Source organism: Emydura macquarii, unplaced genomic scaffold, assembly GCF_026122565.2.
Source record: "Emydura macquarii macquarii isolate MOO-44397 ecotype Brisbane River unplaced genomic scaffold, CSIRO-AGI_Emac_v2 contig_306, whole genome shotgun sequence".
Classification (NCBI taxonomy): domain Eukaryota; kingdom Metazoa; phylum Chordata; order Testudines; family Chelidae; genus Emydura; species Emydura macquarii.
The window spans coordinates 9550906-9577252 of record NW_027130443.1 but is presented as its reverse complement, the minus strand read 5'-3'; the positions used below and the strand labels follow the sequence as shown (position 1 = coordinate 9577252).

Sequence of the window (26347 nt, the reverse complement as noted above, 5' to 3'; positions counted from 1 at the left end):
AAGAGGCTTTTGCATGCAAGAGACAAATACTGCTCCGCCTGCAGCTGAGCTCGGGAGGGACACAGAAGCAGCATGAGAGCGGCTCTGCCATTGAGCGACCCCAGAGATCAGAAGGGGCAGGGGATGAACACAATACTGGGCCAAGGCCTGCAGGACCCAGGCTTCTCAGAGACGCCCATCCCCACATGCAAAACCCAGACAGCTACCCTGAAGGGAGACCTAGATAGGAAACAGCGGCTGGGCCCAGGAGGGTGTGGGGGCACCCAAGCCATACGTGGACTAAGCAGTCACCCACTTCCAGCTTGTAACTGAGCTGTACATCCAGTAGCCTCCAACTTTTAAACCCACTCCACCAAGGGGCAAGACATATATCACCAGCCACGTGGCCAGGGCCATCCCACACCTTGTACTGTGATTCCCAGTCTGTGCTGGGATGAGGCAGTGATTAGGGATGGCAACCAACCACACACTGGCCCAGTCTGATACGGCCATCCAAGTAGGGAAAAGGGTGGAAACAAACAAAGATGGTAAAGTTTCCATCTTTCCTAGTTATGTCAGGGATTATTAGTGGCACAGAAGGAAATTGGTGTTAATTTAAAAGATATTTTAACCCTCCCAAATAATCCTATGAAACCCTACTCCCTCCCCCCGTGTTTAATTCAGTGCTCGCAATCCCCTTCATTACCCTGATATTCCAGTTTGCAGGAGCTGCTAGTTTGGCTTGATTTCCTCAGATTTCTAACCGCTCTGGATTCCTGCTGTTAAAGGAGCATCCTTTTACTAAGGATATGTCTACACTGTATCAGCACAGCTATACTGACATACATGTGTGGGCATAACCTCATAGCATAGATGAAGCTTACCCCAATGGACGGGGTTTTTCCGTTGATGCAGGAACATTTCCCTAAATGAAGTTTGCTTCCGGTGACAAAGCATTCATCTATCAGCACAGCTGCATGTAATTGGGGGTGAGGTCAGCATAGCTAAGTCGGGTCAGGGTACGTTTTTTTCACCCCTCCTACTTACATAGCTATGGTGACCTAACTTAAGTGTAGACCAACAAATAACAGTGTTCTGCTGGCTTGGGGCACCACACCTAGTGTTCTCTGGGTGGACACACTCTATTCCAGATAAAAGTGAGTTCATTTCAGTATAATTATTCTTCACAAGGGGACTTCGAGACCCCTATTGAAAAAACAAACACTGCATACAAATCCCTGCCTGTTTCCTCACTCCACAAAACCTGTGGGATTTGGCCAGTGTCTTTTTAGTATCCCTGGACCCTCCCTCTCTTCCTTCTCCATCTAGCCTGTTTCTCTCCCCCTAAAATGGCTAGTAAGAGAATTTTCCTCCAAGTTCCAGTCCCCTTTGTCAGGTGACCTCCTGGCCAGTCTCAACATCCTGGTTAAATTCTAACTCTGGCATTTGCAGTCCCATGGACACACAAGACAGTTAACTGTAAACTGGTTTTATTTATGGAAAATGGAATGCTTCATTGACAAACATTTTAAATGGGGTATGAACACCACATTACAAAAACAAAGGAGTTCACATTGTATTGAGCTATATAATGCGGCAGCAGCTTAAAAAATTACACATTTATGGGAACCCATAAGTTAGAGTTAATGGTAACCTAGGGTAATAAAGAATTCACCTCTGTTGCCATCTCACATTAAAAAATTAAAAACGCATTCAGTAGCGACGGTTGAAACGGGGGTCATTGGGCCTGCTTGCTCTCTCCTGGCTTGCAAATCCTTCCCCTTGCATCCCTCCGCCATGCATCATCTGGCCTTGGTTGCCACCTTGCATGAAGCCTCCACGTCTACAAAGAGATTCAGATACTAATTTTTTTTCAAAGTGTTTTAAGTATTCACTGCAATTCTGATTTTGTCATACTGATATAATCTGTGCCATTTACATTTCTTGTATGATTTTCACTCAATACGGTGTACCAGATAAAATCATGGGAATATTACTCTCTGCCATTATATCAATGACAAATCACAAACACTTTTGAAGGATTTTATTTTGCATAACTCCAAATTACTTTTGTTCTCTCACAAAAGATTCCATTGATTAATTTAAACATGCAAAGACATGACTGCTACAAAGGGAAGGGAACTGGAGTAAGAGGTAGAAACCAATTATCCTTGACAAAGCTGCTTACCCTGACAGGCCTCCCCGATGCATTGCATGGCCTGGTCGGCCTCTACCACCACCTAGAAATAAAAAGAATGTTCAAGTATTCCCTTTGTTATTCCCCCCATTCCCAGGTTCGCTTTCTTTATGCTAATAATGCTCTATGTCTAGCAGCAATTAGCAATAAAGCAGCAAGACTACCTTGCCATCTCTCATGATCCCGTCCCATCATTCCTCCATCCGTACTGCCCTGCCACGAACGATCTTTATGTCCCTCAAACTTTCGACCATGATCTCCCCAATCACGTCCATCTCTGGAAAGGAAGAAAAATCTTCTAGCTGTTTCTTACTAGTTTGACAGCACATGGTGAAGCCAAAAATAACACCTTGTTCATAAACAATAACATTTTCCAAGTCACAAGCTTACCAATCCTGTATCTACAATGATAATGTGTTTAACCATATCCCAGTACTCAAATTGTTGAACAATCCACCTAACGTAACAAATGAGAAAAACAGGATTTTCCTTAACCCTATTTAAACAACAAGGTAATTTTGATGCCCAATGACTTCTTTTCTGCGTATCCAGGCTGGCTGTTTTGATCAACCCACTAAGTAAAATTCAATCTGAGAACAATGTATTTTGTCATGTTTTTTAGAGGAAATAGTATCTAATTATAAAATCAACAAAACGTTCAGCTTTGGAATCATTTTTACTGGATTGTTTCCCTGAAGGGAGCCAAGTGCCCTTCCAGGCTCATCCTTGCCACTTCAACGGCAAATCAGAGGGAAAACTCCACTGTGAAACTGGCAAGTCCGGATGAGACACAGAAGTAACATACACAATAAAATCTTAGTATCTGTTAAAAGAAAGATTAATGGAGTAAGTTCACTGAATACCAGTGAGTGCTCTCCATTATAGTAGTGGAAAATCTTAATTTGTGCTAAGATTGGCATGATGGTTAAATGAGAAGTGTCAGACTCCAAGTTAGTCCCATATTGGGTTTTCTATCAAGATTTTGGCTTCTCTTCCATTTAACACAGTCTCAAATCCAGTCCGCTAGCTACAAGTTACTCTCTCTTCAAAGGATGTCTGGAGCACCAGAGTCATAATCAAATTTGACCCTTAGAAGATTTAAGCCTTACACAAGAACTGTGAATATAAGCAAAGCATTTTGCACAGCAACTCCTTACTACAGATCTCCATGATGCACAGGGGAGCTGTGTGTGTAAATCTACTGCACACCCAGGAGAGAACAGACCCTCAGTGAAACTATTTGGAGAGGGGATTTACACTGGCAAAAAACTGCTTCCTACTATCACTACTCAAAAGGTTCATTTGAAGTTTCAAAGAAGCATGAACAAGCACTGGTGAGTGACTGCCCTCATTTACACATACTAACCGGGACTGTGGAGGTATCCCTCTTCCTTCGCTCATTCTTCTGTCAGACCCATAGCCACCCCAACTGTCCCGTGAGTCTCGTGAATGACGATCTGGTCCTCCATGGCGCTCATCTGGATAATGCTGAAAGGTGAAGGGTACAAATTGGGATGCCATAACCTGATCCTCAACTTGATAAGAGCTGGTCAATAGAATTTACCCAATTCAGTAGCCTACCTATAAGTACAGGGCACTTTAGGACAGCAAGATTTCAGAAAGCTCATCTAGAAAAAATTTCCTCTAAAGAACTTCAAACTTTTTTTTGCTAATTCCATTTTGGTTTAGTTTAATCTGAATATCACGACGTAGAATTAAATTCTTCCAATGGACTTCCTTACTCACTTTTACCTCTATGTTGTGTCTTTGCATTTTCTATGCACTCTATACAACACAGACACTCACTAGTTGTGTTTATAGTGCCAGAGTAATTATCTCTGATGTATGTGTGTGCCAATAAATAGAAAAAATGATCAGACTACTCAAGTATTTTCATTTTTACCTGTTTAAAAAAGAAATTAAATTTTATAATGGAGAGGTTTTCCTTTCTTTATCTGCATCTCTTACACTAATTCACTATAATTTAATCTGACATTCATGATAGGAAATCAGTTTATATAAATTAAGATCTATAAAGCCAGTATTCAAATACAACTCACCTGCCCATCGCGATCTCCCATCACTGTTCTTGATCCTTCTCTCCTGAAAAGTAGCAATTCTAATCAGAATCTTGCAGTAATGTTATTAAGCTGTAGTTTATACAAAGTATTTAGGGCTGTATTTTCACAGGTGCTGAGCGTAAGTTTCTGCTGGAATTGAAGATTCTCAGTCTTTACAATGTATCAAATTTCATTTGCATGTATAGCAACTGTGAAACATTCTGGCCAGTTCAAAAACCTAGTCAATCCCAGTACAAGAAGGTAAATAGAATATTCATTTTATAAAGACAATTATCTCATCTACATATTATTGCAAGCTTTTAAAACATTTTGCAATTTTCTGACTTGCAACAACAGGAATCTACAAATATGAAAGAAACCAATTAGTCAGGAGGAAAAAAGTGGTGTGTTATCACAACACTATTTCAGGGACTTTGAGTCCCATTGTAGTAAGTTCTGCTTTTAATGCTACTTCCCACATTTTGAACAAGTTTGCTGAAGCTTTTAGTTGATGGCAACAGTACAACTAAGCATCTTGTTTTGTAAGATTTCTTTTTGTCATACGGGTTCAAAAGTAACCCCCCACAGACAATTACAAACTTCAGCATGGAACAATACACAAGTTCTGATGTCCTTTTTTAAAAAAAACCCAACTCATAGTATTTATCAAACAGAGAAAAATGCCATATTAAATATATTGTTGCCGTTACCTGATTGCAGTGCAGGAAAACAAATCACTAACCTGTCCATAGAATGGTCTTGGTATCGGCCACGCTCCCTGTGGTCATAATCATGGAAACGATCTTGGCGGCTAAAATCAGAATGGTACCTATCATCCATCGCCATTCGCTTTGCCTCTGGCCAGTAGGAGTCATCTCGCCTGCAATAAAGTACAGATTTAATACAATAGTGTAGTTTAGATAGAATGATCTTCCTTTTTCGTTCTCCTCATATCTAGTCTCATTTAATTACTACCTTTTTTTTAAAAGATAAGGAGAATTGTTGACAGTACAAGTTATTTTCTCTCAGAAGAGGAGAGAAGGGGACAGATGTAATGAGAAAGGAATACAGCAGAGCTGAAGCTATACAAGTTATGAGTTACAGTAAGTGTACACAGAATTACAATAATTATATGAATTACTTTGTTAATCAGTTCCATCCATGTTTCTTCAAATCTAAATTAAGTATATTACTCCATTTCTATTCTGTTGGTTAATCTGAACATTCAATAATTATTTTAGATTTGATTATTAAAATCTGATCTGCCAAAATGGAATCTTGGAGTTTGAGAAGGGACTGTTTTGAGTTAAAGCTATATCATTCTTTACATTAATCTCTGCGTGCACTGAAAGAGTAGAAATATTTTCTTCTATCTGCATTTATTTTAGGATTTTCTACAGTTATTTGTCCATCTGTCATAAGGCTTGTCTATGTGAACCATTGGTGCGGGGCAAGCTGGGGTGCAAATCTACCTTGCGCTAGCCTGCCAGGCACTAACTGTGTAGACCCTGTTGCTGCCCTCTAAAAGTTCCCTGGTGTGCTTTGATCTACCCCACTTCAGCACATTAGGAAACTTTTAGGGGACAGCAGCAGGGTCCACACACAGTTAGTGCCTGGCAGGATAGTGCAAGGTAGATTTACACCCCAGATTGCCACGCACTAATTGTTTGTATGGACAATCTCTCAGTCTATTTTTCCCTGAGGGCCTCATAAAACAGACTGCTTTAACTCCAGTGGGAGCTATCAAAATGAGATTCCTATCAGCAACGCAGGGAAAAAGCTACATACTGAGCTAGGTTTTTTGAGACTTTATGTATCTTCTAATCCACCTTTGGGGGAATTTACTGTATTTTCAGTTTTTCAAGTCAGAATGAACAGTTATAGGTAACTATATGAAGAGTTTAATGCCTTTCAGAATGGTTACTGAACTGTTTAAAACTGACAAACATTTCTGTATGTAATCTAGTGGAGCACTTGACACAAAAGCCATAAAGACTGGCTATGCCCTTCAATGACCATCCGCCAACGCAGCTTTCTGTGGTTTGGGATTTCCATAGAGAATCTAAGGGCTCCAAGTTTTTCTACTTGCATCAACAAATGGGAAATCATTAACTAACTGTATTTGCAGTTTTTACCTCCCATCTACGTCATATGGTCTTCTCAGTGCAGATCGCCGTTCCTGTTCATAGCGAAGTTGCTCGTGCTGACGACGCAACTCCTCTCTCTCTCGTTGTATGCGATCCTGTTCTCTTCTCCTTTCATGTTCTATGTGCATTCGCTCTCTCTCCAGACGCTCTCTTTCCATCCGTTCTCTTTCAAGACGCTCTCTTTCAATTTGCAGTCGCTCTCGAGCTATCTCAAGCCTGTCTCTTTCTTCTCGTTCCCGTATGGTTTGCAAATGCTGCTGTCTCTCCCGACGTTCACGGGTGCTTGTTAAATAGCAAGATAAAAGACTTAAAGATTTAACCATTCACTGCTGAAAGTGAACTACAAAGCAAAAACAAAAATTACATTAATCCTAGATTTGTGATGTGAGTTCCCTCTAACTAGGCTATGGGGTATTCAGCACTAAGGATGGATGCTCACCTGTAACTGGAGTTCAATTATATCACCTCCGCAGATATGTACCCTCAGAAGCATGCACATCCTCACAGATCTGAACATTAGGTGCCATGTCAAGGGACCTTCATCCCAAATGCCCTAAGTTCATTCCTACAACTCAAAATACCATCCAAGGACTGTGAAGAAGCAGGAAAGGAGGGTTGGTTAGTGTGAATCTGCAAAGGCTTAGAACTCCACTTACAGGGGAGTGAGTAACTTTTCTCTTCCCATTAAGAACTGCCTCAGCGGATCCACTGATTAGACTCTGTATTCAGTTCTCAGTCCTCTTATCTATGAACAGATACTGATTCTCCGAACTTGCCCAAAAAACCCACTAAAAACCACACCAAAGACTTATGAAAGGATTTTTTTTACCCGATTCAGATCTAGCTATCCCTAGTTAAGCTGTGACGTTTTGCAAAAAATGGGAAATGGATGCATTGGTTAAGAAAAGACCAAGGAATTTATAATATGGACACAGTACTACCTTTTTCCTTTTATAGGACACTATGAAAGGAAGATCAGACATAAATAAGCATCTGCACTAGGCTCCTCTCTTAGCTGAAAGGACACAGAGAATGCAGCTTTGAGGGACAGCTGGTAAATCATTTATATTTCTAAACACATATACATACTTTGCATACATGCACAACTAGTTTTTAAATTTCAAATGACTTGTAAATGTTGACTGCCCTGAAAAAGTGAGTCACCTAAAAAGGAGCTAAGATTCATGCTGCCTGATGGAATGAGTCTGGACGGAGATCTGCCCTGATTTTGAGAAAGAATCTCCCTTCTTCTCAGGCATTTGACCGAAACCACTGAATTGGGTGGGATGGAATTGTTTTGGAGGATTTTCCTCCCTCTTGCTTGATAATCTGTGGGCCCTGAGCCAAGCAGCAGAGGATACTTAATGTTAATTAAACCTATGTACAAAATAGAAAAGGCAAAGGAGGGGAATTCAAGCTATGTTTTCACATATAACCTCACACTGCATGTTTCGAACCTAAGAGGGTTTATGAATAATCCCAACTATCAGTGCTTTGCAGTCTTTTCTGGGATTTGTGGCCTTCCGATATGTGACCTGATAGTGGGCATCTGAATAAGCAATGCTTAATTGAATAAAAAAGTTAGTTAACTATACCTCAAACACCAATGATGAAGGGACTATCTCCCCTTTACATAGCTTTAGTGAGAACACAGTCAAAGTTCTAAAAAGAAAAACAAAATTCCCAACAACTTTGCCACTGAACTTACCGGCGTTGTTCCGCCTCTCTAATTTTTCGCTGTGCTTTGATTTTGTCAAACGGCACAATACTTTGTCTCTCTTTGCTCTCTGATTTGCGGTCCTGGCTCTTAATGCTCTAAAATTAATATAAATTGATAAAAGCTTACTGGAGTGCATTTATAAGAACACAGTTATGATAACCGATCAAACAATACTCATAACATCCCCTCCTTTCACAAATGGTACATCTGAAAGCTTAGTTTCTGCATGATTTTTAAAAAAAACATATTTATGCCTTTTATAAGTGCAGACAACAATCACAAAAGAAACAAGTCTTAGCTTGAGTGCCGTGCTCGAGTTTTGTGATACCAGCCTTTTAAAAGCTATTTTACTCATGGGAATTTTGAATCCAGAAAAATTACACTTACTCTCTCTTTTGATGTAGTTGAAGTTTTCACACTAATAACAGGCTCTCCTTTGGATTTGTCCATTACTACTATCCTCTCAGCTCCCTTACTTCCTACACAAACCACAAAACAATAGATTACATAATATAATGGGGGCTTTGATTTTCAATAGTAGAAGTAGCCCTGAAAACATGAACATTTTTAACATTAACCACATCTTCAAAATGCTGTTTCATCACAGGAGTGACTTCTGAATACTCCATGCAACTTGTATCCCTAAAATAAAGTAGCATTTTTAGTTTATCTTTGCTACTTTACAAACTAAGTAACGCTATGGGTAGATCCCTTGTAAGACTTTTAAATGCTACTTGATGTTAAAGAGATATCAAAGTGATCAATTACACAGTGAATATATTTTTATGTAACTGTTTCAATTTCTAAAACCAATAGATACTAATATGAAATGCACTTGTCAGCATAACCTGATCCATTTGATAGTGCTTGTCATAACTAAAAGAAACAAAATCCATAAACTAGATAGCTATAAATTTTGTAATTTTGGCAGATCCCATCAGATTTCTACTGACTAGTTATGGTCAAGTTTTACTTACTATTTAGTTTATTAAGTCATATTTGTTTAACTTACCCACCCTATGTGTTCACAAATATATCAGGCATGGAGACGTAAGACAATCAAAATAGAATCGTTCCATTCTATCCATCATTTACAGTAGAACCTCAGAGTTATGAACACGTCGGGAATGGAGGTTGTTCGTAACTCTGAAATGTTCCCAACTCTGAACAAAATGTTATGGTTATTCTTTCAAAAATTTATAACTGAACATTGACTTAAATACAGTTTTGAAACCTTACTATGCAGAAGAAAAATGCTGCTTTCCCTTTATTTTTTTAAAGTCGTTTACATTTAACACAGTGCTGTACTGTACTTGCTTTTTTTTTTTTTCCGATCTCTGCTGCTGCCTGATTTTGTACTTCTGGTTCCAAATGAGGTGTGTGGATGACCAATCAGTTTGTAACTCTGGTGTGCGTAACTGAGGTTCTACTGTACTACATAACTGGGATGATGTAAAAATCCAGTGTAACAATTTTTGACTAGATATCCTATTTCTAATTATATTCACTTGAGGTATCCTCTCTAACATACATAGCAAAAAGTGCTTGTTTCTAAGCTTTTCCACGTAAAAATTGACCTGACAGATATCAAGGCTAACAACATAGGTAGCTGTGCAACTGTGACCATTTCACATTCACATGACGTAATACTTCAGTTTTTCAAATGATCAGTTTTAGAAACTCTTGACAGAACACCTGCATTTCATCACCCAAAATTATGTCCACTAGCTGTGTAATATAGTCAAACCATAGTCACACGTACAACAATTTAAAAAAAATATTACCTTGCATATTCCATCTTAGGATACCAAAAGACTTCACAAAACATTCAAATGATTTGGTTTGGGAAGACCAACTGTAGGCATCCATACGAATCATGCCTATACTCTATAACAAAATAGCAGTTAACTTACCTGATTTTGTAGTCTTTGGTTGATCTGATGACCCAGACTTCAGCTCATCTTTATCATTCTCTTCTTTTTCATCTTTTCCTTCTGTTTTCTTAGCATCATCTTGTTGGTCAGCCTTCTCATCCTTTTTAACACTGCGAGACCCATAGAAAATAAACTAATTTAAAATTGAAGGGAAAAAAGCCAACACCACATTGATAAAGAATGACCTAAATATACAGAAAGTCTGAGCTAAAACCAGATTGATATAAATGTCCTGTTACACGCAAGGCATTGGCTTAAGTCTCAAGAAGAATGCATAGTATGTCCAATGGCACTGATATTGAAAATGCCAATTCCTCTGTTAGCATGAAGTGAAAAAGATCAGAACCTCTGTATAGCTTCAAAAAAAGTATTGGCCTAGCACAATCAGGATAACTGACCTATGCATATAGAAAAACGCACAGTATGGGGCACCTAATGCCAGAGAAGATTCCTGGGAGAAAACACGGCAACCAACGTCAAACCTCAGTAGGGTTTTTTTGGTAGCATGGCTGCTGAACATAACAAAATTAACACTATACTGTGGGTGGGCCAAGCCTCTCAGAGAATTAAGTTTCCAGAGGTGAGGGCTGAATTAAACAGTCAAAAACTAGTTATCAAACAGCATCTGACAGGAGAGTTATGCTTCTATAAAACATTTAAAGCAGAGGACTCATCTGAACCCTTCTGGCTATTCTAAGTATTCCTAAAATGAGAAGCAGTGTGGCATTGAAGGGAACAAACCCTGGGAACAGAATCTTGAACATCTGATCTCCAACTGTTGGTTATCACAGTAGCACTAGACAGCCCTGTTCTGTGAAAGGATCTCATGTGTAAAAAGTACTAGAAGGAAACAGACTGATGCATGGATCAGAACTCTGGAGTGGGTCAGGGATTTAGGTTTTCAGTTTTTTTTTTTTTTTTTTAAACTCATTTTTACCAGTTTCTTTTTTGCTACTTAAGCCTTGTTAGTTCCTAGATAATCAAATACAGGTTTGATTTGTGATTGTATACATTTGACCAGAAATGTTACAATGAAATTGCTTCCTTTGATATTCTATACAGCTTAATCACCAAAAAAGCTGTCTCTCAAAAGACTTGAGATTCACAATCAAGAAGAGACTAGATGAGAGCATAAAAATATGACAGGGCAGTCATTTACATCTGGGAAGAATAAGACTGAGTTCTGTTAAAACACCTCTAAAATATCTGTCATTTTTTGTTAACACTGAGTCTTGAAGTTACAACTGCTGATATTTTCATTAGTTGCTGTAGGTTTAACTAAAAATCAGAAGCTCAACACAAGGCCAATAATGTAAATTCTGCAATAAACCAAGACAGTGATTTTAAGAAAATATTTTTATCTTTCCTGTTTTAGTGATATATTCACTGCTTTTTAATAAATTCACATGCAAAAATATTTTGAATCCATCACTTCAGACCTCTCTGTGTATTCACCTTGCTCACTTCTTAACACAGGCTTGTTTTTTTCCAGACAAAGCAGAAAACACCCCAGAACCAGTAAACCACTTTTCAGATAAGGAATCTACAGAATGATACCTCTCAGTGACAATTGATTCCTTCTTCACTTCACTCTCTGTTTTCTCTGTAGGTTTTTTCCCAGCAGGTTCATTTTTTGCCTGAAATTATATTTGACAAATATCAGTTAAAATATTTCAGTAATTTAGGCATTCTTGGGGAAGGGAGTTACTCTCTCTTGTTGAGAATTCTCACTTACTTTTTCTACAGAAATTATTTTCCCATGTAACTCTGTTTTGTGGAGGTGTGTAATACATTTTGTTGCCTCTTCAGCTGTAGACATTGTAACAAACCCATAGCAGCGAGCACCAGGACTGCGCGCGTTGGTCACCACTTTTGCACCAATTACCTTAAGGATAACAATTATATATAGTCATTCTACTACACATATACAACACAGGCCCAGAGACCATTTATAACTTTAAAATGTTAGCTACTTTCTCCCCCACACCTTTTACCTACTCTAATGCAGTCTATCATACCTGGAACATCTGTTTTTAAGCAACAAACAACTAAGAAAACAGTATCTTTTGGACCTAACCATTTGCTAAGTGCAATGTTGCAAATGTTCAACTGGTGAAATGCAGAAAAAGTGAAATCTGTTTATAAGAAAGCCTGTAAAATCAATTAGCTCTTTTGTGCATCACCAGCATCATTTTGATGAATGGCAACAAGAGGAACAATGGTCAAGGGCAAGGGTAATTTCCACCCATGTTGATACTAGTTCAACAATCTGCCAGGGTGAGTCCCAGTCATGGTAGTGGCACGCACAAAATGTTAACTGATTTTAAATTTTTTCAAATGCAGTTTTTTAGTTTGAGAGATGGGAAGCACTCACCAAGAATATGGTTTTAAAAAGCCTACTTATATGCAATTTTCAAGTACGCTACAGAAGATGGAAGAAAATGGTGAAACAGCATATATAGATAAGTATTTCTATAAAAGCTTTTTGTTTATGTAGATAAATTCTCTGAGAAATTCTCACAGGCTTCACATTTTAAAGTGCAGCTGAAGGTGGAATATGCTTTCAACCAACATGTAATTTACCGTAGGTGTAGTTTTGCCTCTTGTAAGTTTAACTTTGTCCATAATTAATATTCCAAAGAAGAATGTGACTTCATTTGTTTGAATTACAGTGAATGTTGTCAGAATATTCAGGAAGTACGAAGATAGCTGTTACCTGTATTTTGGATTCACATTTGTGTAATTTCTAGAGAACAGTGGTTCTCAACCTACTTACCATTATGTGTCACATATGCAGCTTTCTGTATGTTACATGTGCCGCATCCACAAAATATATATAATACCTTTAGGGCTATGAGAATGTCACATGGGCCACAGCTGTGTGCTGATTGGGCCATAGGTTGAGAACTACTGCTCTAGAATCATCTCCTCCTAGATCAATTTTGGATTGAACTAAGCAAAATGAGTGCACTGTTTTAATAATGTAGTTTGACAGTTAATTTTCTTTGCATCAAATGCAATAACCACATGCAATTCAAACAAATCCACAGCTGTGCTGAACTTAATTCATTTGATTTAATGTAAGACCACAATACAGGTTTTGTTTTTTCTCAAGTTAATTTGCAGAAAGCCATCACCACCATTTGCAGTGGAATATTTAAATATTCTCAGCATATGACAATGTCGTTTTAAAGTACACTGTTGAACCTTTGAGAAAGATATTTAAATATTCCCTTAAATACAAGGGAAGTTACTAATTCTGGCATTCATCTCTATTAAATCAGCCCTTTCAATGTTCTTCTTAACAGGGGATATGGGATTTAATTCAGCATATCATTAACAGCAGGATGCAAAACCTTTTCCGCAGGTTTTAATTGTCGTAACAATGTCAGTTTTAGACAAAACAAATCTTTGGACTTATGAACATCTGTAGACACCATTCTTACATACTACACCAGAAAAAAGGCTATAAATTCCAGTATTATTTCATTCAGTTTCAAATATATCCTCTTCACATTAAATTCATGTTGAGTGACCATGAGGGTGACACTACAGTACAGGATATGTAGAAATACATATAACAAAACCATTAGCTTAAATTGACTCAAACCAGGAAATGGAGAGGAAAGAAATTTTTGTGTGCAGGTGACGGATAAAATACAAAAGCTTAAACAGCTTAGATTAGTGCATTTTATATGTTGATGTGTGCGGCAAGAATATTTTTGATAATTTACACTTCTAATTACCTGTACTTCATCTATGGTACTGCTATTCAATTAGAATACTTTAAATAGCAAAAACCAAGAGAAGAAATATTGTTTGTTAGTTTTGGGTAAAAGGATTAAAAACCTTACCTTTCCGTATTTGCTAAAAAGATTCTTCAGGTCTGTAGCTCTAGTAGTGGAGGCAAGTCCACTCACCCAAAAGTTTCTACCAGAACTTGCGCGACCTAATTGAAAAAGAAAACTCATTTTTTCTCCATAATTAAAAAAAGCAATTCCAGTTCACATTCTTTAGTCACAGGTCAACTGAATTACCTTCACTGATTCACATTCTTGAAAATTATTAGTACCTTTGAGTTCAGTGTATTTGCAGTTACAAAAAACTACAAGCTTTGACATGCATGATACACATATAGTACATTACAAAGACTCAGACTGCACTACATAGAATGGTTGCTCACCTTAGGTAACTGTGGTTCTTAGAGATGTTTTGTCCATGTGGATCCCACTTATGGTACAAATATTCCTCATGCATGTGAGACTGGAATTTTTGACGACTCCTAAATGCCTAAATCCCTTTTGAAAATGAGATTTAGGCTCATAAATTAGTTAGCTGCTGTGGTGCTGAGTGCTGCAAAGCCTAAATACCTTTAAAAATATGCGCCTAAGTGACTTAAGAACCTAAGTTCCATTTTTCCCCCAAGTCACTTAGGCACTTCTAAAGTAAAATTTTCAATTACCTATTCCAGGGTATAATGGCTGATAACGGTATGGGCTGAGATCCAAGTGGCAGCCTGGCAGATCTGATATAGGAAAATTTCTTATGCATCCTGAAAAGGCTGTCTCTGCTTTAGCTGTGTGGACCCTGATGCCCCACGAAGGGGGCTTATCTCCTAGTTGGTAATGTAATGCAATGCAATGAGTGATCCACTTGGATCCAGCTACGTAAGGAAAGCCCTGAAAAACAGGTTCTACTAGCTGTTGAAATGCATCACTGGCTTCCAGCTGATCTGTATTCTGCACACAGATCCGCCAGCTGGCAACTCTGACCCCCTGTTCCTCTCTACAGATGTGGGTTTACCCTGTTCTGAATACCTGCTCATCAGCTGTCAACGCACTGAATTGGGCTTGGGAGAGTTCAGCCTCCTATGAAACGTCCTTCCGGTCCACAATTTAAACACGTCTTTTTATCAATCCTAGTACCACCCTAGTACCACTCACTTAACAGTTTCCTTAGGCTTCTGAGACACCAAATGTCCTTAACTGGGTGGAGCAGATCTTGACCTAGCTATCTCCAGTTGAACCAACTGTTGCTCAGTTTGGAGACATTTCTCTTTCAGTCTCTTAGAATTGCTCTTATCTGTACTGAATATTCCTTCTAGTTCCTTCACAAAAGGCAGCCTAACTTTACTAAAGCCCTTGTCTTGACAAAGTTCTCTTTTCCTAATCACAGCATTCAATTTCAAAACCTGCTCTTGTAAACAAGACAAAGATTCACAGCAGGAACAGATGCTTCCACTGAACGGACTACCTGTAAGACATGTAGGTCAACTACCTGTTAAGCCTTTAGTTTGTTAGTCACCCTGTAAACACAGCTTGTCTGTCAGTATCAGACCCTCTGAAAGAGTGTTCAGGATCCCTGTGCTCATTGTGCTGGGAATTTGCAAGCAGTTCTAGTGGATATAAGTAGCACAACCCTATGGTGAATAGATATCACAACCCATTTTTTCATTAATCTGTGTATTTCACACAGTCTCTCCTCCTATATACATTACAGAGGCAGGACCTGGACATTCACAAAGCATATCCAATTATTCTCCTTCGAAGTTCTGTATATCAGTTACCTGACCGTATGCCTGACTATCAACCCGCCTTACTGCTGCTTTACTATCAGTATGAAATCACTGATGAGAATGATTCTGTAGGAATTCAGCCCAAATGTCTGCAAGTATCCATGATTTTAGACAACAGAATCAATACAGTACCTGCACACACAGATCAGATCGTATAATACCACACTACTCTCTTTGACTGAATGACACCGATTGTCTTAGAAAGAGAAATCGGTAAAATCTGTATAAACCTCAAGTCCATGTTCGGGCACTATCTGTGTAACAGGAAGGAAGGTAGCCAAATAAATATTATATATAAACTATCACACTCCCCTTTTTTCTGCACCTCAGCGTAACATTTTGCTGAAGAACAAGTCAGAGTTCCCTCTTTATGCATTATGCAGTTAAATCTCATGGCTATTGTATATAAAACTCTGAATGTAGCGGTTCACAGTTCCCAGGCAACTTCAAAGAGAATACTATACGATTTCTTAGTAAACAAAGATTTAACACACAAAAAAACATTGTTAGTATTTGGAATACTTATGGATAATTTTTAAACAAAATCTATTAGACTGTAATAGAAACACCAGTAGATTTACAGATTATCCCATTTTGTCACAGTTTATACATTTAAATGCAGGGTTTCAACATAACATTTGCACTTCTACACTTCAGCGCACACATTCAAACAAATCCCCACTGATCCTCTTTCAGAGAGGATTTTTCAGTCTTTAGTGTGGCCATAAGATGTATAGTGTCACCTGGATTCTTCAGAGCTTGAGAAGAATGGAAAAGAACAGAGATGCTGTGAAATTTTTCAGAGCCTTGTCAGAAAACAGAAGTCTGGGGATCCATACAGCTAGAGTGATTCCAGTCTCTGGATTAATAGTTATCTTGTCTCAGTTGTTGGTGAAATAGAAATCTGAAGCCTGTATCCAAAGTGGTAGAAGTACTGGAATCAACTTTTAAAATATCTATTCCCTGCATTTCTATGAGGCTCTCACTTTATAGGATACCATCTTTTCTTCACAAACCCAGCTAAATCAGGTACGAATTTACAAACCTTCACCCCGGTTCTCTCTGTGACAAAATCCCTATATTTATTTCTTCTGTATTTTTAACCTTTGCCTCCTCTCTCACATGCCCCCTGCAAACTGTGATTGCCTCAGCTCTCAAATGGTGAGTGTGGGACCTGCAAGACTGCTTGTCCTAAATGAACATTACTTCCACAGCTTCAGAAACAGCTAGTGAGCATGTCTAGTAACGGCCACATGTACTTCTGGATGTCCTGGGTCCTTCTAGCTGATCTTGTGTCTCAAAGATTGGAGGAAAGAATCTTGGGAGTGATCCTGGGCAGGTACATATTCTCAGGGAAAAGAGAAAGTATTTGATATTCTTGTTGTTGGCAAACAGGTACATCATGGGAAGGCTCCATCTGCACAATATAGGCTTGAGGATGGAGTCCTTCAGCAACTACATGTGGTTGGCTAGTACTGAATGTTGACACAATTATGCCAAATTGTTTGTTCCTGGTAGGACAAGGGCCTGGAAGGGAGTTATCCTTGACGGGATGGATCACTTGATGATTACCTGTTCTGTTCTTTCCCTCTGAAGTATCTGGCACTGGCCACAGTTGTAAACATCTGGGCTAGATGGACCTTTGGTCTGATCCAGTATGGCACTCTTATGTTCCTGTGAAGATGGCACTAATTCCACAGCTTGTCTGCTGACAGAGGATGAGTAGGCACCCTCCTGCCTGTTGACATATTACTGTAAAACATTACTTTACAGAGGTGTTGCCTGTCAGGACTGTACTGTGGTTCTTTTCAGGAGCAGCAGAAAAACTCTGCAAGCTAGTCGAATCACCTCGAGTTTCAGCACATTGATATGGAGTAAGGACTCCTCCAAGGACAACATGCCTTGCATTCGTAGGTGGGTTTAAATGGCCCCACAACCTGACACAGAGATAGTTGTAATCTTTGTTGTTGTGGGAGAAGAGGTTCAGAATGGTGCCTCTCCTTTGCAACTCATTGAGGGGTAGGTCCACCAGTCCAGGGAAGCTACTATCGCAGTTGGAAACACGAAGCAAGTGTCACATAAGTGCACAAGGCCATTTAACTTAACTGTTTGAGATTCTTGATGTTGTTGCAAGGTTTCCTTGATGTTGAAGATCAGGGAAATGATAACCTCAAACCTCTCTTGAGGTATGCCTTTGTTGAGTTGCAATCTAGAAGATCTAGGGACTGGGTTGGCAGACTTCAATTTGGAGTATTCGGAAAGGCTGAACAACAAAGGGTTTGTTGACCCTCTCTCAGTACTGGTAACAGGAGATTAGCACAAAGTCCCTACATATAAAGGCAACGAAGGAGTGGAATCTCTGGGAGTCAAAGTCCCTTTTTGGAGTCAGAGGAACGTCTTTCCAAATCCAATCCTCCCTTTATGAACTGTTCAAGTAGGTAGAACTTTAGGAGAGTATTGATGGAGTGATGAGTTCTGGTGGAAAAAGACCAGCATGTGGTCCAGAATGCAGTCTTCACACAAACAGATTATACATTAAGAGTGTCTATCTGTTAATCAACTAAATAAGTCCATCTGGCTTGAAGTCAGAGAGTTTAGGCTCAGCCATTAGGTTAAGTGGTGACAAATAGGAGTCAGAAAAAGCAAGAAAATGTAAAGAAAAGAAAATGAATAAGAGACTGCCAACAGGGCAGAAAAGTGTCCTTAAACTGCTTATAGCAATTACTAATATTTACAAAACTGATTTGATGAAAGGGCGCCAGCAGGCAGACACGGCCCAATTCTGTTTTATTGCTGGGGTGGTAAGAGGAAAACGGGGAGGCAACTGGAGCCACACTGCCCTATATGCATGTGGATGAGGTGAGACAGGGTGTAAGGTCACGCACATGCAGATGGGGGTTCCAGCTGACACTGCAGGTTAAAAGATTATGATCTCACTTGCATATGGTGTGCATGTGCACCATAAATGGGATCCACACAGACAGATTCCATGAAGAAACAAAAGAATTTCACTGAGGAAGACTGCATTTGAAGATTGACATGGAAATGTACTGCTAAAATGCAATTTAGATTTATATGCAATTATTAGAATTCCTAGTTTAGCAAAACAGAAGATTATATAGAAACATACGAAACAAATTTATCAAACTGAGTAGGATTATGAAAAGGTTTTCACCCAGTATGAGGTGTCCATAAGCACCTTCACTGGTCTGAAGGACATATTTGCCATGTATTAAAGGTTTTCTTTGAAGTCAGTTACAATCTGTGGGATGTAGTCACTAGATATCATAGAAAATGATTGGAAGGAACAATAAACTTTCCATGGTACAGGCTAAGTATTAAAAAATAGTTAGATAATGCAGATAAAAAGCATTAACTAAACAAATCTTACAATCACTTAAGTCAATGACAGCACTGCCCGATTTCAATTATGTACATTTAACAATACCGTTCTGCAAAAAAAAAAAAAAAAAAAAAAAAAAACCACCCCGGGTGGGGGCGGGGGGACGCCAAAAACTACACAAGTTTTACCAAACGAGTCCTAAGATGATTATTTTTCTTTACAACATACCTTTCTCATCTTTCGACACTGTCTTTGTATCTCTGTCTTCCTCAGGGCTAAAGACAAAAACTAATGTTACTCGATGAGGAAACAAAAAAGGCAAATTAACTCTAAATTATGATAGATACTAAAATACCTACCAGAAATTAGGTGAGAAACAAAAGACACCATTGCAAACTTGTATTAAGAAATCTGACATGAAATAAGGGAAGTCAGATTCTTAAACTATGTCTGGCAGAAGACAAAAATAGGAATAATTTAATAAAACAACCTTTGAAGGTTGAGGAAAAGAAGGAAATCAAACCATCAGTTAAAAATTGCACAAGAAGAAATAAAAGATTCTTTAGGAATAAACTACAATTTCATCAGTCTTGCTGGCCAATTGAAGGAAACAGCTTATTTGCATCACTTAATGACCAATGAAAAAGATAGCATCTGGTCTAAAACTGAGAAAAAACAAACCTCTTTTTCTGATCACCGCCCTCATTGGTAGAGGACTCTTTAGTAGCAGATGATTCTTCAGAATTAGCTTTGTCTTCTGATTTCTTGGCATCTTCATTACTATCTTTGGTTTCAGGACCTGTGTCTTGATCCGCTGTTTCCCCACTAGAGGCTTCCAGACCTTGTGATGGTTTGCTACTCTGATCACTTAGGTTTTCTACTACTAAAGATTCAGAGTCCATTTTCTCATCAACTATTGTCTGTTCACTTGTCTCCCCTTTTGCTACAACTAAATGCTTTGCTTCCTTCCTTGAAATAGCTTGTGCTGACTTGCTGTCCAAATCTAATGCATCTTCCTCCGACTGACTGGCAGCAAGAGCGTCCTCTTCCTTTGCTAGCTTTTTGCCTGGCACCACGTTACTTGCTTCCTGTGCATATGGCTGCTCCACTTCGGAAGTTTCTTCTTTAAGTGGTTCAGATTTACAAGTTTCCCCCAAAATGTCGAGTATTTTCTCATTTTCTACGGATTTAACAGGAATAGAATGGCACAAGATTTAATCACCAGGGAAATAAAGCAATCACAAATGTGGAACTGGCATGGCTGCCACACTAACATCAAGAGAAGTTCTAAGCTACACAGAGATTGGAAAACCCTAATGTACACAATATTAAAAGTTCTAAACTCTTTGCAGTCTAACTAAATATTATATTTAGCCCAAAAGTTACAGGGAAGAAAATGCCCCCACAGATTTAACAAAAACCTTCTGGCTGGTCCTTGACATTCTTCATGAAATTGTTCAGGTCTGGTTCTTCTCAATAAACTTCCACAATCCAAGATGCTTAACTGAATGTATCAATGCACTGAAAGTTCAATTTTCTAATTTCTGTGAAATTCTTTTAGCAGACACTCCAACATGAAAACTGGGACATCTTCTGATGGTGCATGAGTATATTTTCAGTCCAGAAAGTGAATAGAATCTGTATGAAATTTCCATGAAGAAACTGTCTTCTTTCTTCTGTATCCAGTTACTAATTTTTAAATTGTAGGTCCCTACAATGACTTTATACTGCCTTTTCTGCTCTACTAGTTATAGAATTAAGGTACTGAGGGATATCACAAGATCTGTTTTACATGTAGAATCTTTGGCTTTTAAACTGAAATTAACTTTTCTAGATCCATTTATGTAGTTTAGGAGGTTTTTAAACTACCACTTCATGTCAGTGAAAATATTTAAATGACAGACATTACTTCACAGATCTGGGGATATGATTGGGTTTCCAATCTCTATGACCCTTGCATGATCTGGATTGTCCACCATAGGAATAATGGAAACTAACATAGTAATTTAAAAAAAAACCAAAAACTAGTGTTTTAAAAAGAATTAGTTGAAAAGATGGGATTACATTGCTCTTTAACAGTACCTGGCTCCAAGGGTGACTCCTCTATTTTCTGTAAAAAAAAACAAAAAACAAAACATTGCAAAACATGTATTACAAACACACACTTTTATAAACCTAATAAACTGAGCATGGTCTAAAATACAGACAAAAATATAATTTTAGAAGGCTATTTGAAGTTATAGTAATTCAGACACTGTATTTAAAACTGGCTTATCTAGAACCATCTCAAATAAGCATTTATATAAATATTGTGCATTTGCTGAAACAAAAACTGAAAACAAATCAAATCAAATCTACCCAAGTTCAGCTACATTTGTTTGTCTTTATAGATAACTCAGAATACTAAAGGCATTAGAAAGAACATTTAATGTCTACTATGCCAAAAATAACTACTTAGAAACATACTGCACATTTGTCCTAACCATTGTAATTCATGATGATGAAAAAGGAAATGAAGTAACATGAAAAGCAGATGACGTAATGTTAGCATTAATGGGATTTTTTGGTTTCCTTTCTAAAAGAAAGTTAATCAAAATATGTAAAGCAGGAAGTATTTAAGTTGTACTGGTGTCCACAAAAAAGGACATTAAGCTTTCCTACTTGAAACCACTTTTATTTACAACTCAAATAGTGGAGGATGAAGATTTCTGAAAGTGGGCAGCCAAAACCGGCAATCAGTTTACAGATATGAGTAAAGATTTTGTCCAGGCTCCAAAAAAAAGGAGGCACTTCCCTGCTGAGAAACCACTGTTCATTATAACTGTGTTACGTATTACAACACTTATACTAAATCATAATATGAACTCCAATTAGAGTAAAAAAGTTGAGTTCAGTTTTATTATGTTGAGAGATTAATTGGAAATTTTCAATGCAGTATTGAAAATAAATTACAGTAGAACTAAAATTTCAATTTACCTTCATTACACTTAAATCAGATGAGGCAGCATCTAAGTTGTTTCCAATTTCTTCACAGTCTTCCTGAAAGATTGAATGGAAAATATTTCATTCTTTACAAAAGATTCGTGACAGCTTTACAGAAAAAAAACTAAATAAAAGATTGGAAGGCAGGAGAAACAACACTACTTGATATGATTTTACCAGGAAAATACTATTTGTATAAATATTTGCCAATATTCAGATGAACTTTTGCTCTCAAACCTCAAAATGCTACCTGAGAATGGAAAAATGTCAGGATACTTTTTTCTAATACTTTAATTATTCATTAGCAATAAAACATTGGTTTACAATGGTTTTGTGCCCTTAAAAAAATATCCTGGTCCAAAGAGAAAATTTGTTAATCCTCCTTTGTTTGATAGATTTAAAGTTGGTATGTCTCATTACCTTACTTCTCCTGTTCCTAAAGGAATAAAAGTAGTCTGAAGTAACTAACACAGGACTCAAAGTCTCGGTTTTTGGAGATAAAGTATGTCCTACAAGTAATATGCTTGGACCCTGCTGAGAGATGGACAATAAGACTCATCCCTCAATGCCCCATTACATGATTCAGAGCAGTTTCAACTTGTAGAATACCAGAGAGGTTTTGCCTTCTAGATTAGTGGGCCAGGACTGCAATGGCAGTACCTTACAGATATAAGTGTAGTAAGTTAGTACAAAATTGGCACTCTCAAAATAGAGGGAGGTAACACTGGGAGAGCTCTGAAGTTTGAGCAAAATATTTTGTCAGCCCAGTGGCAATATATTGTGCAATAATGCATATTTGGGTCTTTCACATGGCTCTCAGACACACAAAAGAGTAAACTAGAAGAATGGGAATGTGGAATTAGGGCAAAACAGAACGCGCAAAGACCTAACATTTAAATACTTTTAACAAGGACATTATTTACATAGATGGTGTGGAGAAAATGAAAAAAGGTAGACCTTCAAAATTATTTCCAGTAAGTGGAACACTTACATGGTGAAAAATCATCTACAATTTTCAGAAATTAAATATATGAAAAATCATATCTCCAGTTACCTACCTCATTTTCTGTAAGCTGATCTGGAAGTTCCTTCATTTCTGCATCAATATTGTCTTTACTATCAGACAGTGAGTCAAGAATATTATCAGCATTGTAATCATCTCCACAGTCTACAGCACTGCCATTATCTATTTCAGCTTCATCTAACACACTAATATCCATCATGTCAATATCCTGCAAGTTATCCAAACTTGCTTCTATATCTTCCTGTAAAAAAAAAAAAAAAAAAAAAAGAGAATAGTTGTATATTCATTGTGACTTGAAAGCAACACTCTTAAATCTTCATCATGATTTCACATACCTGTCCATCCCTAGAGTTTTCCTCCAGTCCATTGTCTTCAATGCCTTCTTCTGGTTTTCGCCCTGAAAACAGCATTATTTAAATGATTAAGAGCAATATATGTTCTTTAGAATACACACACTTTGCTAAATTAGCCATTCAACCTTGAGTTCATTCAAAAAAACTAAGAATTAAGGCCCTGATCTTGGGGCTGCAGATAATCTGGGGTGTATTTACCACTACCTGTCATTAAATGGCATCAATCTGAACAAGTGTACTGTGTCACTGCCTGTTCTACACCTAAAATTTAGGGTGACGTAGCTACATCACTCATGGCTAGACTGACCTAGCAACCACCTCTCCTCGGAGAGGTGGAACATTAACAGAAAAAACCCTTTCTGTTGATGTAGGAAATTTCTATACTACGTGCTGCTCGAGCACCACAGTTGTGCCGCGGTAGCAATTACAGTGTAAACATACCCCAAGTGACTATTTAGATTTCCCTAAACCATTTTCTCATCCCCATACACCTCAATAGAAGGATACTGTAAAGCTAAAACTTCTATTTAAAAAAAAAATCTTAAAAGATCATTATAACAAACAATCATAATATTTAGCTTTCATCATTTAGGTCCTACTCAACTCAAAAATAGATTATTCTGTTACCAGTTTATAATTTAGATCCCAATACTGCAAGCAAATCCATGATATCACTTTGAGGGATCAAGGCCTTTGATTTTATGGTCCTCAGGATATGGATCATATTTAGCCATGTCTGTTACTACACACACTTAGAATGATACAAATATTAAATAATATTTAATTTCACTTTCTGGTTCTCAGATACTATCACAACGGATAGACGAGGAAGTGGCCCAAAATAAATTCAAAAGTGACAACTTGAAATCTAGTCCAATTTTTAAAATGATCTACAATTTCAGAAAAACATATATACCCCAAACCAATTTATGAGGCTTTGTAACCACATAGAGTTTAATTATGAGTAAACTAACTCCATTCAGAAAAGGATAGATTTCTTTCTAAAAGAAACTCTGAAGTAAGTCTTATAGGAGCCATTTTATCTGCTTGTACTTGTGCAGTTACAACTTTGATTATTCCCAGAACTGTATAATTTATTGCACTTAAAATTCCAACTTACTGACAATGCAGGTTTCAATGCCTCTCTGAAAAGTTAAAACCCCTCATCAAACATAGTTGGGAAAAGGGAATTAATAACAAGAATGTTGAGGTAAAGATCAAGGTCCACTGGTAGAGCTCTGCATGGGAGCTTTCAGAGCAACTTTTTGACTTATGTCTGGCACAATTCTGTACTCACTACCATGAGTTCTAAAATACACTTGCAATCTAAGACAATGTCCACTTTATGGTTGAAGGAATACTATCATGAGGTATATCTGAATATCATAATACAATTTTAAACTGTCTTCACTGGTCAAGGAAACAGTGCTAAGCTAAAACATATAATAATAGTTGTAAATCGTACAATTTCAGCTGCACATTAACACACTAGAAGGAAAAACAGAAATCCACAAAACATGTAAAGGAAAGCAAAACTGCATTTTAGACACAAGCTACTTGTGAACCAGGAGCAAGAGTCTTGACTGTTTTGTACCTTTGCTATTTCTTTTTGGTGTTCTTTTATTGGTAACTTCTGAAGGCACTGGCATTTCATCAGGATCTCCCCCTTCCTCCTCAATAGCCTATGGGAAACAGAGAAAGTCATTTGAATGCCAACAATCTGATATAGCAATTATGTGTGGTTTTTTTAGGTCAGTTTTCAAAAGCCTGTGTCCATTTCCCCATTATCAACTCACATAGATGGGAGTCATATCAGCCAACTACCTCAACCACCAGTAGAGAGCTGAGTAAGGAGGAGCTATGTCAAGGTGCATTGTTCACAACTCCCCAGAAAAATCAGAATACAATCAGCATCAGGATATCAATTCTGTGCATGGACAGCACCATATCTAAAGATTAAGGCCACCGACTTAGTCTATAAGCTTTTGGGGGCAGGGACCCGCTCTTTATGCATCTGTACAGAACATAAAGCAGGTGCTACTGGAATACCGATTCCTAACAATGTTCCCTCACCCACAGCCTCATGGAAACTCAGCTAAAGGGAAGAGGAAAAGCAGCCCCACATTGGCCCCAAGCAAAGGGGGAGTTGTGTGGGGGGGGGGCAAGGGCTATTGAGGACAGGGGACTCTGGGAAGTGGGCCGCTGGAGGATTCAGGGGGCCCAAGGGATTCAGGGAAGGCGGGTTGCAGGGGGCGCTCAGGGAAAGGGGCCTCTGGCGGGAGGGCGGGAAGAGGAGTCGCTGGGGGTTCGGGGCGCCCTGGGAAGGGGGGGGCTGATAGCGGGGCGCCGCCGCGGCAACTCGGGGGCAGTGCAGGCCACGGGGGACTCAAGGAAGTGGGGGCTCGAAGCGCCGGGGGGCTCGGGGAAGTGGGGGCCGCCAGCGGGGGACGGACTCGAGGCCTGAGGGAAGGCGGGCGCTGGGTCGCAGAGGAGGCTGACGGGGGGCAGTCAGTGGTCCCAAGGGCGGAACGAGGGGCCGGAACGGACGCAGCCTAGAGGCCCCGGCTCGGCGGGGTGGAGTGGAACGGCTCGTAGCGGGCTTTAGTTAGCGCCATTTTCCCTCCCGAGGGAGGGCTCCGCCGGGGCCCACCACGAGTCGACGCGCATGCGCCTAATGAGCCCCAGCCCGGGGCCGAGGACAAAGGACCCTCCAGTTCGCCCCCGCCCGGCCCCATCCGAGCCCGGCCCCGCACTGCCCGCACCTTCCTGAGGCGCTCCATCAGGACGCTCTTGTTGCCGCCGCTGTCCAGATTGCGGCGCTTGAGCTCGGCCCTCAGGTCGATCACCCGCAGCTCGCTCAGCCGCCGGGTCTCGGGCTCCGAGCCAGAGGGAGCCGCCCCGCCCAGGGGCGCAGATTCCCCCAGCCCGGCCGCTGACTGACTCTCCGTCATGACGCTGCTGCTGCTGCTGCTGCTCCGGTTCTCACGCGCGCGGGGCCCAGACGAAGCACAGGCTTGAACCAGCAAGAGAGAG

At 39.1% G+C, this 26347-nt stretch overlaps 1 protein-coding gene across 1 annotated transcript; it reads right to left on the bottom strand.

The window, feature by feature from the left end:
* Positions 1 to 1452: 1452 nt before the first annotated feature.
* LOC137160152 (scaffold attachment factor B1-like) lies at positions 1453 to 26280 on the bottom strand. Its single transcript, XM_067558602.1, has 21 exons — positions 26077 to 26280; positions 24909 to 24996; positions 23297 to 23358; positions 22996 to 23202; positions 21932 to 21994; positions 21038 to 21065; positions 19637 to 20135; positions 19184 to 19230; positions 13892 to 13986; positions 11773 to 11922; positions 11595 to 11674; positions 10017 to 10147; positions 8491 to 8582; positions 8092 to 8198; positions 6372 to 6665; positions 4979 to 5116; positions 4237 to 4279; positions 3543 to 3664; positions 2341 to 2453; positions 2168 to 2219; positions 1453 to 1822 (listed from the first exon to the last, which is right to left on the bottom strand). The coding sequence occupies exons 1-21, from the start codon at positions 26263 to 26265 to the stop codon at positions 1693 to 1695; spliced, it is 2730 nt and encodes a 909-aa protein (XP_067414703.1). The 5' UTR covers positions 26266 to 26280; the 3' UTR covers positions 1453 to 1692.
* Positions 26281 to 26347: the final 67 nt, after the last annotated feature.

Excerpts from the sequence above, each read along its gene's own strand:
- LOC137160152 (XM_067558602.1), bottom strand. The coding sequence starts at position 26,265 with ATGACGGAGAGTCAGTCAGCGGCCGGGCTGGGGGAATCTGCGCCCCTG. Across the intron at positions 23,203-23,296 it reads AAAACTCTAGGGATGGACAG|GAAGATATAGAAGCAAGTTT; the intron begins GTATGTGAAATC and ends TTTTTTTTACAG. Across the intron at positions 10,148-11,594 it reads GAATCAATTGTCACTGAGAG|TGTTAAAAAGGATGAGAAGG; the intron begins GTATCATTCTGT and ends TGGGTCTCGCAG.